Raw genomic sequence first — 16,219 nt, 5'->3', positions numbered from 1 at the left:
AGCCCGACAATTAAAAATGTCTCCAGACTTTGCCAATGTCCCCTCCCTGGGGGGCAAAACCACCCACGACGGTCAAGAACCACGGCTGTTAAGCCTCAGTCTCGTCCCCCATAAAGTGGGGCTACAACATGGAGCTCACAGATGGCTGTGAGACCACACACTGATCACGCTGGAGATGAAAAGGGTCCCACGGAAAGCCACCTCACAGGGAGATACATCATGAGTTCCTCGCAGGGCAGGCCACGGAGGGCGGTCACGCCCCAGGCCTGTAACTCCTGTAGTAAAAGGCCCCTCTTTGCCTTCTGCAAGCACCATCGATGCTTTCTGTGCATCTAGGTTAACGCGCCTTTGCAATAAGCCATAACCACCCTCGAGGGAGAGAGAGAGACAGAGGCAAAGACAGACAGACAGAGAATAATCTTGTTACCCTATAATCCCATCCCCACCCTGCTTCCTCCCACTTTCAAGGCATCTTCCGCTGCAAACTGTTATTCTGAGAAGCCTTTGTTTCAGTCTGTCGAGTTCTTGAGTCCAGGTATACCCTCTATTTGGCTCAAATAAATTCTTACAAAATTTTTCTACAGGTTTGGGTGTTTCAATGGATATAAAGTGCCTGCCACAGGCATGGGTAGCTAATCCAGACAAGAACCTTCGGGGTGGGGGGGGGAGGGACTCAGGAAGGAGCTTGGGCGGGGGGACCCTGAAGCTGCTGGGTCCCCACTGGCTGCATTTTGACCTCTGCTAGTGACACTCCATTCACTTAGCACCTCTTCTCTAGTTTATCCTGAGGGCTGCTTCCGCCTTATCTAAGGTTGCTGGTTGGATTGCTGATTGGATTGCTTTAACACAAAACAGTGAGTTTTGCCTCAGGGCCCCACCCTTCACCCCCTCCCACGTCTCCCCCCTTCCCCATTTATAAAATTCCTACTCAGCCCTCCAAACCCATCTTCCTGCCTTCATCAGTGATTATCCCCTGCTCCATCCCTGAGATTTAATCATCGGCTGCCTTTCTACTTTACAAGTGTTTCTCTTGTCGAACTCATCACTGCATTGTCATTTTTTTTTTAATAATATTTTTCTCCTTGTGAACCATTTGAGGATAGAAACTATATCTTAATTTTGCTGCTGTTTTTTTTTTAAAAACATCATCCAGCATGGCGGCCAGCATTGGTAAGAGCTCGATGATTGTTGAAAGAATGGGGGAGTAAATACACGCTTGGAGATGCAGCAGGGGAGTCGAGGGAGGGAGGGCAAGATCCTGGAGTTCCCCGGCTGCACCGGCCCCTCCCATACACACCTGTCAAGTAGGTCAGAGCCTCAAACGGCACCTCCTTGTACTCGTTCAGAAACATCTGGATCTGCCGCATGCTGATCCTCAGGTCCGACTCGTTGAATTCATATGGGATGTTCCAACCTGCACGAGGTGGAGAAGGGTCAGAGGCTGCCGGGCTGGGCATGCTCAGTGGTGCCACTTGGGGGTGGCACTGGCGGAGTTAAGTGCCAGTAGGGACCAAGGGCCCTTCAGCCCTGTGCTGTCAAGCACCGGGCCAACCGTTAGCTTCACTGCCAACATGGGAGCCACACCGCCTGAGGAAGCATCTGCTCCAAAAGCAATGTCCTGTGGGTTCCCTGTTTGGGAGGGAAGGTGTCAACACCCTGGGGTTTGTAGGCTGAGAATTTACTTGCCGTGGTGGGACACCAGGTAACGCACGGGGCTCCAAAAATAACACTGCGGCCTAGCTAGAGAGCAGTGTCTACGACAGGGCGGCAGGATGAAGCCAGCTTTGAGAAGCCCCCTCTTTGTGGTCACGGGAGAAGTGAATGGCTGGCCTTAAAGAAGCTACCTCTTACGTTTCCAAGGATACGATAATCAGTGCCCAGTGGGGCCGATAAATGACATAACTGCGTGACTTGGGCCTGGGTGAGAAGCAGGGGACGGTGGGACCTGTGCCCAATAGAAACGTTTCGTTTCCTCCTAAACATTCACGTTCAAATGAAAAATATAGCACAATAAAAAAAAAAATCTATCCTGGCAAACAATACACATCTGGGCGGTTGGCTGCAAGCGAAACCTGCATGGGTTTTGGAGGCCTGGCCTGGAGGGAGAGCGTGGCGTGTGAAAGGCAGGCGCCTCCGCCCTGGCCGTCTCGTTCCTGCACCCCTCTTGTGGACGGGCCGGGCGGCCCGGGGACCCGACCGGACTGAGGTGTGCAGAAGGAAGACGCTGCTCAGAGAACCAGCCAGAGGACGGTCTGCCTCCGTCCCTAACGCAAAGTGACCTGAAGTGGGTCACTCGAGGCTGCTGGACAGATTCAGAGGCAGCTCACAGGTTAGGGGAGGGTCAGCCAGCCTTAAAAGCACGATGACACAGGATCTGTTTTCGGCAGTTTGATGATCTGCTCTAACACAAGCATCAGGTCAGAGTTAAGCCATGGATTGGTACGTAAATGAAGAAATTTATTTTTATTTTTTCAAGAAGCACAGACGAATGTCCCAGCTGTGTTTCTTTCGTTGTTAAGCACGTGTAAAGAGAGCTACCTAAAATGTCACAAATCACCTCATGACAGCTCCCTGGAGAATGGCCCTGGTACCTATGCTGGGCCCACACGCCTCTCGGGATTGCATCATTTCAGTAACTAGGGGACCTCCGATTCTGAAGGAACGCCTCTTTCCCTGACGCTGACAGTGGCCTGGTATAGGGCTACCAGGTTTACCAAATAAAAACACCGGACCTTGGTAAAATTTGAATCTCAGATGAACAACGAATCACGTTTAGCATAAGCGTGTCCCAGGTATCACGGGGAACACACCCCCCCTCCCAGCATTTCGGTGGCACCTGGGCGCGCTGCCGCCTCTCACCCAGGGGCCCGAAGTTCCTCCTCTCCTGCACGATGGCGTGGAAGAAGCAGAGACCAAACATCAGCTTTTGCCACATCACGGGTTTGGTGCAGCTCTGGAAGAACACAGGGTCCGAGATGGGGTCGTTGAGGTAGGAGCGTAAGAGGTTGGCCCGGAGCCCTTTGGGGGGCTCGTTGGTCATTTTGATCCCGTTCTGGAGGATGCTGACCGGAAACTTCTCCGACGGATAGCTGGTTAACCAGAGTCTGGAAGGACAACAGACCTAACTAGTTAGAGCGATGCAATGAGTTAAACTAGAAAAGGTAACAACAACAACAGCAAAATATCTACTACTTATTAAGCACTAGTAGATGCCAAACCCCCTGCTAAGAATTCGATGTCCCTTGTGGACTTCCGTCCTCACAGCCACTGAGGGGGAGGGGCTTGTGACCCCCTTCGTCAGCGAGCAGCAGAGGCGTGGAGGCTTCGAGCGGCGTTTTTATGCCACGTAGAAGCAGCTGAACTGAGACGTGGTCGCGGGGCTCCACGGCTCCCAACCGCTGTCCTGAGCACCATGCCACAGCCCGTCATTCCCGGGCTCGCCAAGCACCTGCTCTGGCCCACACCTGGCACCCCAGGGGTGGCCGAAGCGAGCAAAGCCTGGTTTCTGGCTCCCAGACGCTCGCGGCCTCGCTGCTGGGGGGTGGGGAGCGGGGCCGTGCCGCGGAGACAGGACAAGCAGACAGAATGCGCTAGCACCGGGCATCATAGAACCGAGAGTGCAGGCCGGGGGAGGCAGGGCATGATGTGCCGTGGGGTCCAGGGGCAGACGAGGGGTCGTCCCTGGGGTGGGGACAGCCCAGGCTGCAGATGATGGCCAGCGACTGACGCGAGCCGCAGCCTGGGTTCGCAGCTACAGTGTTTTTGGAACCTGGCGATGCCCCTTCGCGCCCACGTTATTTACGGCCGCTGTCATGCAGAGTTGCAATGGGGACAATGTGACCCGCGGAGCGCAAAGCATCCACTATCTGGCTTTTTACGGAAAACGTTTACTAACCTCCATCATAGAGGAAATGGCATTTGAGACGGGCCTTGCAAATATGGAAGATTTCTTCCTCTAAAATATAAAAGTTTATCTATGCCCACGCACAAAAAAATGGGAACTTGCATTAAAAAAAAAAAAATTATAGTTTTATCACCTGCGGGTTGGTAACGTTTTGGCATATTGTCCTCCGGGCTTTTTCATTCATTTGTTTTCCTTCCTGAGCCCCAGCTGCATACACACTGTGATGTCCTGTTTTGTTTCACTTTGCGGGGTTTTCTTTGGCGAGACATTAGAGAGGTTTCCCGCAGGTGTATCTGGGGACGGAAAGTCACTAGAGACACAGGCCACGGGCCAAGCCACCACCTGGCGGAGGGAAGGTGCGGTACCGCGGCTCGCTGGGCTGTCCGCGGGGGCCCAGGCCTGGGGCCGAGGGCGGAGGGCAGAGGCCATAAACGGGTGGCCTGAGGCCTGGCCTCGGTCTGCACGTGGCTGACGTGCAGCTCACACCATGCAAACCAACGCAAGGCGGCAACGCGCTTTTGAAGTAGTTGCCGACTTTTTAAAATCTAGGGCTTTCTTTTAAATTTCTAGACTGCCATCTTCCCTTCAAAACGATCAGAAAATCTGATCACGAGAGGTGGGCGTTCCTTCATGGCATAGGGTAGTAGCCGCTCCTAGGTCACTGCTGTCCCCACGGCTCCCGCTGCTGTCCAGCGCCAAGGCCGACTGCACGCGGGGATCGCTCCCGGCCTCTGGAACGTTCCGCGTGCCTCACCCTCCTCACTCCCTTAGGTTACGTTCTCAGCTCCTGTGGGCACTTGAGGTCATGACTTTTGGGTTCTATAAAGAAGACCTTAAATGTCGGCATGGATGATTTTTTCTTCATTGTGTGTCACTGGTGGTCGATGGAACAATTCACCATTGTAAACCAAATAAAATCCTTCAAGCGAATGGACCATCCCCCTGCCCCCGCCAAAACTCTTATGTGAATCCTACGTGAGTCTTACATGTATATAATCAACTATGGCCTAGTCTGGCTTTGTAAATAAACACTAAACACTTTCCAATTTTCTGGAACACCTGACTAAAATGGAAATTTTAGCAAGCTTTGATGCCTAGAGCTGGAGTTGGCAAAGTTTTCCTGAAAAGGTTCAAATAGTAAATGTTTTAGCCTTTGCAGGCCACAGGGTCCTTGTCACAGCTACTTGTGGCATGAAAGCGTCACAGATACCACATACGCGAGCATGGCTATATTTCAATAAAACTTCATTTAGGGACCCTGAAGTTTGAATTTCACATAATTTTCATGCGTCACGAAATAGCATTCTTTCGATTTTTTTCAACCACTTAAAACTGTAAAGACTATTCTTTGCTGGCAAGCCGCACCCAAGAGGCAGCAGGCCAGACGTGGCCCATGGGCCGCAGCCTGAGCCCTGGCCAGCATGAGGGAACCGCTGACCACCAGGATGGGAAAGGGCTTTGACGTCTGGCCCGTGTCATTGCTCTGTAAATCCCAACTCCGGGCCCAGCCTTGAAAAAGCAAAGAGCTGTTTCTGATCCTGGTTACAATTCCACAGAGCCCAAGAAAGATCGGACAGAGCGAGGACAGTGATGCTTAGACTACAGGTGAGATTGGTTTGTTTTTTTTTTAAAGACAAATAATCTTTAAAATTGAGATGGGCTGACATTTAATCTACCTTCCCAGGCACATTTCCTTTACCTCCCCACAACGATTCCTTATGACGTACGCCCCAGAGTCATAGGACAACTTCTCAGTGTTTCCTTACTGCGCATCTTAGCTTTACAAATGCAGTCCCTTCTGCCTGGGATGTCCTTCCTGGCAGACCCCTATTCCTCCGCCCTCCAGGCTTCCCCGACCGTCCCTTCCTTTCTCTATGCTCCTGGCTCTTCTTAGAGAATGAACAGTATTCGTCGCAGGGCTGCCTCTGGGAGGCGGAGAGCTAGAACTGTGTCTCGTCCGTCTCTGCCTCCCTGGCCGCCAGCACGAGGTCTGGCTCGAGGTGGGGAGCAGAGACAGGCATTGGCACGACAGCGTCTCACCTGAATCTGACGTTGGTGGCCTCAGGGACAATCACCTCCTCACAGATCTTCTCCAGCGCAGGCATCCAGCTTGTGGCCAGATGGCAGTTCTGTAAGACCACCCATGTCCCTTCTTTGATGGCTGTGTTGATCATTTTGGCAGCGACAGGGCCTTGGCCTTGGCCGAGGGAGACGGTCTCTGTTTTGGCGCCTCCCATGCCAAGGTCGTCTGCAAACTTCAGCAGGCCTGAGACCGGGAAGAAAGGGGAATTTTTGAGAGTGAATAAGCCAGCTAAGACCATATTAACCACAACACAGAAGGAGAGGTTCCATGAAAATTCTGGGCTCGGGAGGAACTGGCTTCTGTTAATTGCAAAATAAGCAAGTCTCTGGAGAAGCTTTAGACTTCTGGTAAGATGGTGAACGAAGATACTACCGATTCCTCTTTTGCTCTGAATACACAGACATTCTTCATTTAAAAAAAAAAAAAATTTACACAAAGTGAAAGAAAAAAAATTTACACAAAAGAAAGAGAAATTTCCAGGTGCCGGAAATGAAGTGAGAACTCAAAACTAGAGAGGTGAGCATGCAACCAAAGAACTAGGAACTGGGTTTTTATAGTTTTTTTTAACTAAGAAAAACAAGTGTTTATACAGTGAATGTCGAGTAAGTCTCTTTCACTTCTCTCTTCCTCGGAAGCAGCCAAGGTCACTAGATTTTGTGAATCTTTCTATAGCTTATGCATTTAAATAAATGCACGTGTACTGTTATACCTACATGAATTGTTGACTACTACATTTGCTTTTTTCACTTAGATCTTTTCTGTATCAGTAAAGATGTAAAGGCCTTATTGTTTTTCATGGTTGCATAGTATTTCACCATGAAAAGACAACATGTTTAATTGACTCGCTCTAGAGGTTGGAGTTTGTCTAGGGAGGGTTGACATAACTTTGCACCCGATAGAGACAGGGCGCTGGAACCGAGACTTTTCTATACATTTAGGATGCTCGAAGGGTGGCACCTTCACAATGAGGCAGGCCAGGAATCTGGCGACTGACTCGAGAAGCAATGTGGAAGTTTGTCACTGGCCTGTAGCCTGAGTGGAAAACATCAACAAAAAACCCTCTGGTGGGAAATCAAAACACCACGCCTACGCCGAATGCCACGAGGGTGTGGCTGTACCTTCCGCCCAGCGGTGTGGGATTCCCGAGCCAAGGCATTTCCCATAAAATTGCCTGAGGGTGGTAAAACCCTGGGGTGCCACTGTATGCACAGGCAAAGTGGTTCCAATCCTCAAAGCCAGGGGAGACGAGGCGCCCACAGAATGACAGAGCTTGCTGACTGTGCGCTCACAACGAGCAGTTACGAGGTACGTGAGGAAGTCCGGCACTGTTCGGGACAGTCGGCATAAACGGCCCTCAGGAGGACACCCCGAGGGTTGCATGTGGCCTCTGCGATGGGCCATGCCGTGCCCCCAGATCCCTACGTTGACATTCTAATTCGCGGGACTTCAGAACGTGACCGAGTTTGGAGACAGGGTCTTTAAAGAGGCAGGTCAATTATAACAAGGTCCTTAGGGAAGGTATGTCCTAGTCCAATATGGCTGATGTCCTTATAAGAGGAAGAGACAGGGACACAGGCACACTCATAGAGACAGGACCACGTGAGGACACGGGAGAAGTTGACATAGAAAGAAGATGGCCAAGAAGAGGCCAAGGAGAGAGGCCTCTGCAGAAACCAACCCTGCCGATGCCTTGATTTTGGACTCCCAGGCTCCGGAATGGAAGGGAAATATGTTTCTGTTGTTCAAGCCACCCAGCCTGTGACACCTGTTGTGGCAGCCCTACTGGGTGATTCCAGCCTCTGAAAAAGGCCATAAAAGAAACATACCTGAAAACCATTCAGGAAGAAACACAAAGTCTAACAAAATTCAGAGTTCTATGAAAAAAAAAAAATACACAGATTTAGAACAAAACAAATAAAACTTTCAGGAATGCAACGCATTGTTGTTGTAGGTAAAAACTCAAAGTGCTGATTAAAAGACCGGGTTAGATGCAGCCAACAAGAGACGCAGCGGACAGTAAGGCCTGCCACCGATGGCCTGCCCAGCGGTCATGGACGGTCTGGCGACCTCGGGTATGGTCTCCAAACACCATTACTCGCTAAATGAACCGGAGACCTTTGGAGAAGTGTGCGTCCCAGATGAGCCTGGAAAGTACGGAATCTAGGCAGCGAGGGAGCTCTCAGAAACCACAAGGGTGATGCAGGAAGGGCGGCTGAAGGGGCTCCACGGCCAGAGACCGAATAATCTGAGCATCAAAGAGAACAGCGGAGTAAGAAACAGTACCACATCTGAAACATTCGATATGTTAAAATCCACGCATTGAAGGCACCAGGTCATCATTCTGAAAGCTGATGAGTAGGGAGAATGAACCAAGCATTCTTTTCCGTCTGCCCCTTTCAAACAAAGGGCTGACAAAAGAGAGTTCTGGCTAACAGATATGGAAAGAATGACGGCCTTAAAGCATCGTCGTTCCGTGACCCCTAAGGAAGTGGGGGATGTAGGTGACAGTCTTCCAGTGCTGCTAACAATGCCAGGTCAGCGGGTCCCAACACCAGCCGCATGAAGGACTTAGCGAAAGCCTCACCGAACACAGTGCCCGGGGCTCACCCACGAACACTGACTGAACTGGCCGAGGCCATGTGCTGGGCCTGGATGTTACCGAGGATGGCTGTGCTGGGTGAGAGGCTGCTGGTAAACCCCGTGAGGGGGGCGGTGGCGTGGCTCACGTTGACAGCGCTTGGGCCCACTCGCCATTGTCACCAGACAAGGAGGGACAACCAGATGGTACGTGCCCCCTGATGCGAGGCCCTCTGGGGCACATGGCCTGGCTGCCCAAGCTGACACCGAGCAGACCTGCAGTGTGGGGACAGGAATAAACCACACATGCCACTGAATGTAACCGGCCCGTCCCCTCTCGGCATGTCGTCATCATTTTACAGCCGGTGTCCTGGCCTTCCCCCCTCCCCACTTTCCCTGCCCTGGTTTCCGGTGGCTTCTCTTGTTTAAATGTGCCGCATAAAGGACACAGGTTGGAAAGCAGAGGCTCGAGAAGTCGTGAGTGGATGCTTGACAGGAACCCGGGAAGGGAGCCAGTTCGCTCCAGCTCCCTCCTCTGACTTCCTTCGAGAGGTGGGGCCCGGCGTCCTCTGCGGCTGGGTCAGGATGTGCGGCGAAGCCCACAGCTTTCACAGGACATCGGCCTCGTCACGTGCACTTCTGGTGCTTCCTTCATTCAGCAGCAGAGGAAATCGAGCTCTGAGACCCCCCCAATGGCACAGACAACGACCCCGTTCCTGTCAACAACGCGTACCTTTCAGCAGGCACAAACAATTTCCGGAATGGTACACACCGGGCAACGGTGCGTACTTCTGAGAGGGAGAGGAGGTGGATGGACCTTTCGCCCTGCAAGGATTTCTCGGCCCTAGCCCTGTCGACATCGGGCCAGAGAATCCCTGGTTGTGGGGGGTGTCTCGGGAACTGTGGGTGTTTAGTAGCATCCTTGGCCTCTATCTACTAGATGTCAGTAGCACCCCACAGTTGTGGCAACGAAAATGTTTTCTCCCTTTGCCAAATGACCCTTGAAGGGGCAAAATGGCCTTCATTGAGTCACAGTCCTGTCCTACACCATTCTGCATTTTTTTTTTTATCACAGGCAGTGTTAATTATTCAAAGAATTCTAAAAATTAAAAGAAGAGAGAAAAGCCTAGCTGAGAGAAACAATAATTAGTGAAAATGGTTTAAGACAAAGGTAACAAATTCGCAGCCTACACCCAGCCCTGGCTTGGCCCTGGCCAAGTCTTCGGAAAAAAATTCGCATGAGTTATCAAGACGTGAGAATGGGTGATTCCTGCATTTCTTGGTTTCTCTCGAAAAATCAAAAGATCTGACCCCGCCGGGCTCCTGTTACCAGGTGGTGATGCGAAGCAGCTGGCCCCCTGGGACAGGAGAAGACGTCTTCGGTTGCCCCAGCCCCGCCTTGGACTATTAACTGCTTGGCCTTCAAGGCCATTGGAGTCTGAGACTCCCTTCCCCGCCCCTGCCGTAAGGGACGAGCTGCCGTCATCCTGTACCTGCCATGGGGTCGGCGCCTGGAGACAGCACAAAGATCAGCGGAACGCAGCAGCTGGAGTCGTCGTAGGAGCCCTGCAGGTCGAAGGTGGGGGCCTCCACGTACACACCGCCCATGCGCTCGGCGATGAGCTGCCGGGTGGCCGGGATCATCTTGTCGGGCCGCAGGCAACGCAGGATGACCATCCTCTCCAGGCCCTGGAGGAAGTTCCAAGAGCCGGGGAAGTTCTCCTCATGCGGCCAGGCCGAGTCGTAGATGGGCTTCCACTCGTGAGGGTACTTCTCCAGGTGCTCCCTCAGGCCCTGCAGCGCGGGCAGCGCGGACGCACGGACCACTTCCGCCCACGCCTTCTCAGAGAGCCACTGCGGGGCCGGGTTGGGGAAGGGGTTGTCCAGGGCCACCCCTCCGGTGAGAAGGAAGTACCAGACCTCCTCGTCGATCTGCTTTTTCTCTTTCAAGATGCCGACGGTCAGGAGGAGGGAGAAGAGCAGCTTGTCCTTCTCGAACAGAGAGCGGCAGACGTTGTTGTAGACGCTGAGGGTGAAGTGCTCGATGATGTAGTCGATGCGCTGCGCCAGGGTCTCGCTCTTCTGGCTGTGGGCCAGGGAGTGCACGTAGAGGGCTATGAACCACGTCAGCGAGTACTGGTACATCGGCTCGATGTTGGCCAGGTCGGAGATGCAGAAGAAGATGGTGGCCGAGTGGACGGCCACCGGCTTGTAGCCCAGCCGCGTCTCGTCGATCTGCATTTCCGTCAACGAAGCAATTTCCTGTTTCTCGGAGATTTCTTCCGACAGCTGTTTCGAGGACGACAGAACCCTGATGGCCGTCTCATCCTCGAGGATGTTGCCCTCGGACAGGGAGAGGACCTCCAAGATCTTATCTTCAATGTCCTTCAGCTGCTTCTTGTTCCTGGCGCTCTCCACAATCAGCTTGTTCTTCTTCTCTTCCAGTTCCGGCTTCTCCTTGGCGGCCACGATGCCGAGGAGCTGGTCTTGGAGGCCCAAGGGGGTGATCATGAAGTTGAGGAGGCAGACTTTCACAGCCACCTCAGGCAGGTAATGCGGGTTCCTCAGCCGGGTCGTGATGTACAACTTAAAGTCCTTGGAGTACTCGATGATGTTCTCCCCCAGCCTCATGTACTCGACGCCCTGCTGCTTGAACGTGGACTTGAGCAAGACGGGCTCAATGAAGGCGTCCAGCTCCTCTCCCACGTTTTCGAGGAGGACGGGGGTGCCAATCTGCAGAGCATTCTCCAGCGTCCGCACGTAGCTGGCGTCCGACAGCTTGGTGACAGACAGCTTGTTCGCCTTCTCCATGTTCTTGATCCACTTATTGGCCTGGCCCTGAGGATCGATCATCAAGGCCCAGCGTCTGGAATTGGACACGATGATGCCGTTATCGACGGAGAAGGAGTCGATGGGCAGCCCGGCCATCTGCCAGGCACGGGTCTTCACGGGGTCCCCGAGCGTGCTGCTCAGACTGAAGTCACTGGAGCCGGGGATGGCGCGCTCCTTGCACTGGGCCAGCCACTGCTTCTGGCAGTTGGCCCGGTAATCCACGGTAAAGGCCCCCAGGTAGGCCACGGTCCCCGCGGACACCAGCACGTCCCCCGTCAGATTCGTGTAGCGGATCCCCAGCTGCCGGGCGGCTTCTGTCCATCTGTCCTTCTCTCCCCCAAGACCGCTGATCAGCTTTTCCGCCCGGATCAGCTTCTGCGAGCAGATCTGGATATTCTCCTCCAAGGTCGTCTTCTTGGTGTTCATCTCCTCGAATTCGTCATTGAGGGCCTGGAGCCGGCCTTCCACCAGCTTCAGCTCCGCGTGCTTCCGGTTCAGCGCCTGCATCTGGGTGGCCAGCTTCCCCTCCGCCTCCCTCAGCCGCTCCCGCTTCGGAGCCACGACCTTGGCCACGCGGTCGTACACCTCCATGGCCCTCACCCACTTGCACAGACCTTCACAGGCCGACGACACGTTTTTAATGACGGCCGGCTGGAAGTCGGGGTGGTCGATGAACCTGTCCCGGATCCGTTTCATGATTGCGTGGGGGACGTTGTCTTTGTCATATGTCTTAAGACTCTCCAGGAATTTCAGATCTCCGAGAATCTTTCTCGATACCCCCCAGTAATCTTCTATCATCTTACCTGTCGGGGTGAGACACAGAGACAAGACTATTATTGAGACGTTCTGGCTAACACTTAAAGCCTTGTAGTGACTGACTCCTCCTATTTGGCACAAAAAAAAAAAATTCGTGCTCCTAGAGAGGATGTTTTGGAGCAAAGAAAATACTCTGCACCATACCGTGATGACGGACACATGTCGTTACACATTTATCCAAACCCACAGGCTGTACGAGACCACAGCAGGTGCGGATGTGGACCGCAGACTTGGGGCGGGACGATGCGTTAACGTGGGTTTATCGGTTGTAGCAGACGTGCCACCTGGCAGGGGGTGGGGGACACCGATAACACAGGAGGCTGCGCGTGTGTGCGGACGGGGGACGGGGGGGGGAAGATCACTTAATGCTGCTCTAAAAATATAAAGTCTAAAGAAAGTCAATCTGGGTTCCTCACTACGGTCTGGGAGGCCCACCAGCCTCACCTACCGCATCTCTGCCTTTCTCCCTGGGCTTCGGTCACGAAGGACCCTCCCTTTAATTCCTTGATGATCCCCAGTGCTCCCCCACCATGAGCCCGTCACCAAAGCTCCAAGTGGCATCTGGCTGGCTCCTGACCTGACTCCAGGCTCATTTTTAAAGCCACTACCACAGAGGTTTCCCTAGATGTCCCTCGCTACGGCGGGCCCCTCCAACCCTTTCCCAGCATGTTCTTTCATCTCAGCTGCTAGGACGTCCATTCCCTTCAGAGTACTTATTGCAGTCTGCGAATTTTTTGTTTACTTTTTATCGTCTGCCTCTCCCTCCAAGCTGTGAGCTCCTGCTGCATTTGCTATACTCTGGCAGAGTGCCTGAAATTCAGTTATCAGTAAATGTGCGTGGAATGGATGTGGCCCCTTCTCCCCTTCAGCCATGTGAGGAGGGTGAAGGAGCCCTGGGCGTGCGTTTTGAATATTCTTCTTCGAGTCTGGGAGAGGGGTTGGAGGGAACCCGATCAGTCCTTGTGGGCGAGTGGGTAAGGCCCGAGAGAAAGCAAGGGGTGTGGGTGGGGAGATGCTTGCAAAGGGAAAGAAGGCTGTCCACGGCCTGCCCACAGATGTAGCGGGGCCCTCGTTCTCCTCAGCACCTGCCATGCTAAGGGCTGATCCAGTGAGCCCCGGTCCCACCCCGGGGCAGTGCTCCTGGTGTGGACGTGTTGGAAAAAGGTTGCGGGCCTTTTTGGTTCACGGCGCTGTCAACGCTTGTCAAGCTCAGGCTCATCGAAAAAAAGGTTGTACTCAACACATCGTATTAAGTACAACAGGACCAGCGTGTCCTATTCTTAACGCGAGCACAGCAATCAAACAAAAATTCCCCAGGAAGGTTTTGATCTGCTTCGTTTAAATTCAAGGTGCCCAACACTAAGTCAGCTGCTCTTCTGCTCCGTCCCCACGGACTGGCGACATTCCATGGGTTAAGTGAGGGTTACACACGCTTCGTGTTAACTTTGAAATGACAAAGGCAAACGGTGGGCCCGATGCAGATGAAAGATCCAAGAAGAGAACTGACTTTCGGGACCTGGCCACGCTCTGTGTGCTGTTCTCAACCCCGGCCACACCTCAGAACCAACCAGGAGCTGTGAAAGAATGCTAGTGCTCAGGCCACACCCCAGACCAGTGCAACCAGGATCTCTAGGAACCGGGACCAGGGCAGGTGTCCGCATTCTTCACGCTCGTGGTGGTTCCAGGGTGCGGCCAGGGCGAAGTGCCGGCTGGCTCATCCTTGCTCAGGCCGACTCATCACGCAGTCGGCTGCTTTCCTTAAGGGCCCCCTTGTAAAGCCCACTCCCTGCTTGTCCACTCTACATCACCAATGCATCTTCCTCATGCGGTCAAACCAGCCAGGGAAGACGGAATGCTGATCAGTGTGGAGCCGGAGCTAGAATTCTTGCTCGAGTCTAAGACACTACTTTTTATACAAGATCCTACATCAGATTCTAACTTTACGGAGACCAAATAGTCACCTATTAATGCTTCTAAGCTCAATGATATGAGGTGCTTTCTTCCCTCCCCCCTCCCTCTCCTACCCCTTTCTCCCCATTTCTGAGCCTCAGGATTCTAGTCGCCCCGTCCTCCCCACTCCCCTTCCTGTTTCCGTCTGCCTCCCTCTGCCCCTTGTCTCTCCCTCCGATCCTTCTCCACCAGCCCATGGGCCGCACCTCCGCCTCTCCCCTCTCCCCCTGCGTGTCTGTGTCCTCGTCTCGTCTCTCTCCTCCCCACACCCTCTACATTCATGTGTCTCTGTGTCTCTGGGCCTGTCTGCGTTTCTCTCCCGCTCTCGGCCTCTGGGTGCCCCTGTTTTTGTGTTTCCCTTCCCCCGGGTCTCTCCCCTGTCTCTCTGGATCTGGTGCCACGTGCGTGGGTCCCCCCTCCCCCAGCTCTCCGTGCTCCCTCTGCCTCTCGCCCACACCACACCGCCCTCGGTGCTTGCACGCCCCACGTGGCCCTTTTGTCTTCATGACCTTCATTCTTGCAATGATTTGCAGGTAGGGGCCTCGATTCAGCCAGGCCTCCCCTACCGATAGCCGCATCTCCCTGACTGAGAGGAGAGAGGACGGTGGAGGGACGTGGAAGCACGCTCTGGTGCCCGCACATACCCCGAGCCTTCATCATTTCTTCAGGACCCTGCACGCCGCCCACGGGCCTGGGCCGGGGGGTCGGGGGGCTGGGCGCAGGGGGTTACCGCTGCCGCTGGGGTCCGGCTTCCTCTCTGGTTTCAGCCCTTTCATGACACAGATGCTCTCCATGACCAGCTTGACGGGGCCTGGGGGGTTCTGCATCGACTTCACCAGCGAGATGTCCGCGGGGTTCAGGGTGTCGAGCGCGGCCAGGGCGGCCTCCAGCGCGGGCATTGCCTCTGCCAGGTCCCCTTCGCACTCGTTCTGCGGGGAGCACAGGGGCCAAAGGGGACACTGGAGGGCGGGGCAGAGCTCTGCTCCTGGAGAAAGCTGGGGAAGTGGGCAGCGTCCCCCTCCGACCCCACCCCCCACCCGCCGAGAGCCACCGCTCCGGGAAGGTGCCCCAACGACACCTGCATGGCCCTTTGGGGCTGCAGCTCGGTTGCCTGCCTCGGGCATCTCAGAATTCACCTGGTTTGTGGTCCTTCAAATATCAAGCTTTTGGTCTTTGACAAATTCCCCAGAGATATATGAGTGGGTGACTTCACACCCACTGGTGAAGGATGAGGCTTAAGGGATGAGTGACGGATGGGAGTAGGGTTAGGGCATGTCTAGGGAGGAACAGGCATGAGAGCGGGAGAGGGTGAGGGTCCCGGATGTAGTATAGTTCAGTGATGGCGAGGGGTCGGGCCGGGGGGCCAGGGATAGTCAGGGGTGAAGCCTGGGGACACGGTGGAGTCTAAAGTCAGAGTTTAAAGGTGAGGAACAGGGATAGAGACTAGAGTTCGGTAGTGAGCTCTGGGCAAAGGAGAGTGTGTGTGTTTTGTCCATCATTTCTTCACTTAAAAACAAAATTAACACAATGGAATATTATTCGGCCATAAAAAGGAATGAAGTACTATTCATATAACACCACAGATAAACCTTGAAAACATGCTGAGTGAAAGAAGCCAGACACAAAATGCTACCGGCTACACGGTTCCATTTACATAAAATGTGCAGAAAAGGGTAATCTAGAGAGGCGGAAAGTCGGTTAGTGGCTGCCAGGGGACAGGGAGGGATGGGATTTCCTTGTGGGGCGATGAAAATGTTCTAGAATTAGATCATGCTGATGGCTGTACAACTCCAAATAGACCAAAACCACTTAACTGCATAATTTAAAAGGGGGAATCTTGATGGCATGTGAATTTTATCTTGATTTTTTTTAAAAGCTTAACATTATAAGACTTTCAGAATAAGAAGGTACCTTATAGATTACTTAGTCATCCAATTACCAACTTGGGAGGGAGTGAGGGAGGGTGGAAGGAAGGAAAAAAAGAAAGAAAGAGAGAGAGAAAGAAAAAGAAAGAAGGAAGGAAGGAAGGAAAGAAAGGGAGAGAGAAAAGGAAGGAA

General features: G+C 53.4%; 1 protein-coding gene across 1 annotated transcript in view; it reads right to left on the bottom strand.

The window, feature by feature from the left end:
• DNAH3 (dynein axonemal heavy chain 3) overlaps nt 1-16,219 on the bottom strand; it is a 143,260-nt gene that overhangs the window by 12,542 nt on the left and 114,499 nt on the right. The window contains exons 55-59 of the mRNA XM_039840277.1: nt 14,893-15,091; nt 10,058-12,199; nt 5,945-6,170; nt 2,860-3,104; nt 1,298-1,414 (exon numbers count right to left, since the gene is read on the bottom strand). Coding sequence (XP_039696211.1) covers nt 1,298-1,414; nt 2,860-3,104; nt 5,945-6,170; nt 10,058-12,199; nt 14,893-15,091 — 2,929 coding nt within the window. The remainder of the gene's footprint in view (nt 1-1,297; nt 1,415-2,859; nt 3,105-5,944; nt 6,171-10,057; nt 12,200-14,892; nt 15,092-16,219) is intronic.

The sequence above is a fragment of the Pteropus medius genome, unplaced genomic scaffold (assembly GCF_902729225.1).
Source record: "Pteropus medius unplaced genomic scaffold, Ma_sr-lr_union100, whole genome shotgun sequence".
Lineage (NCBI taxonomy): Eukaryota > Metazoa > Chordata > Mammalia > Chiroptera > Pteropodidae > Pteropus > Pteropus medius.
This window is presented reverse-complemented; position numbering and strand designations above follow the sequence as displayed.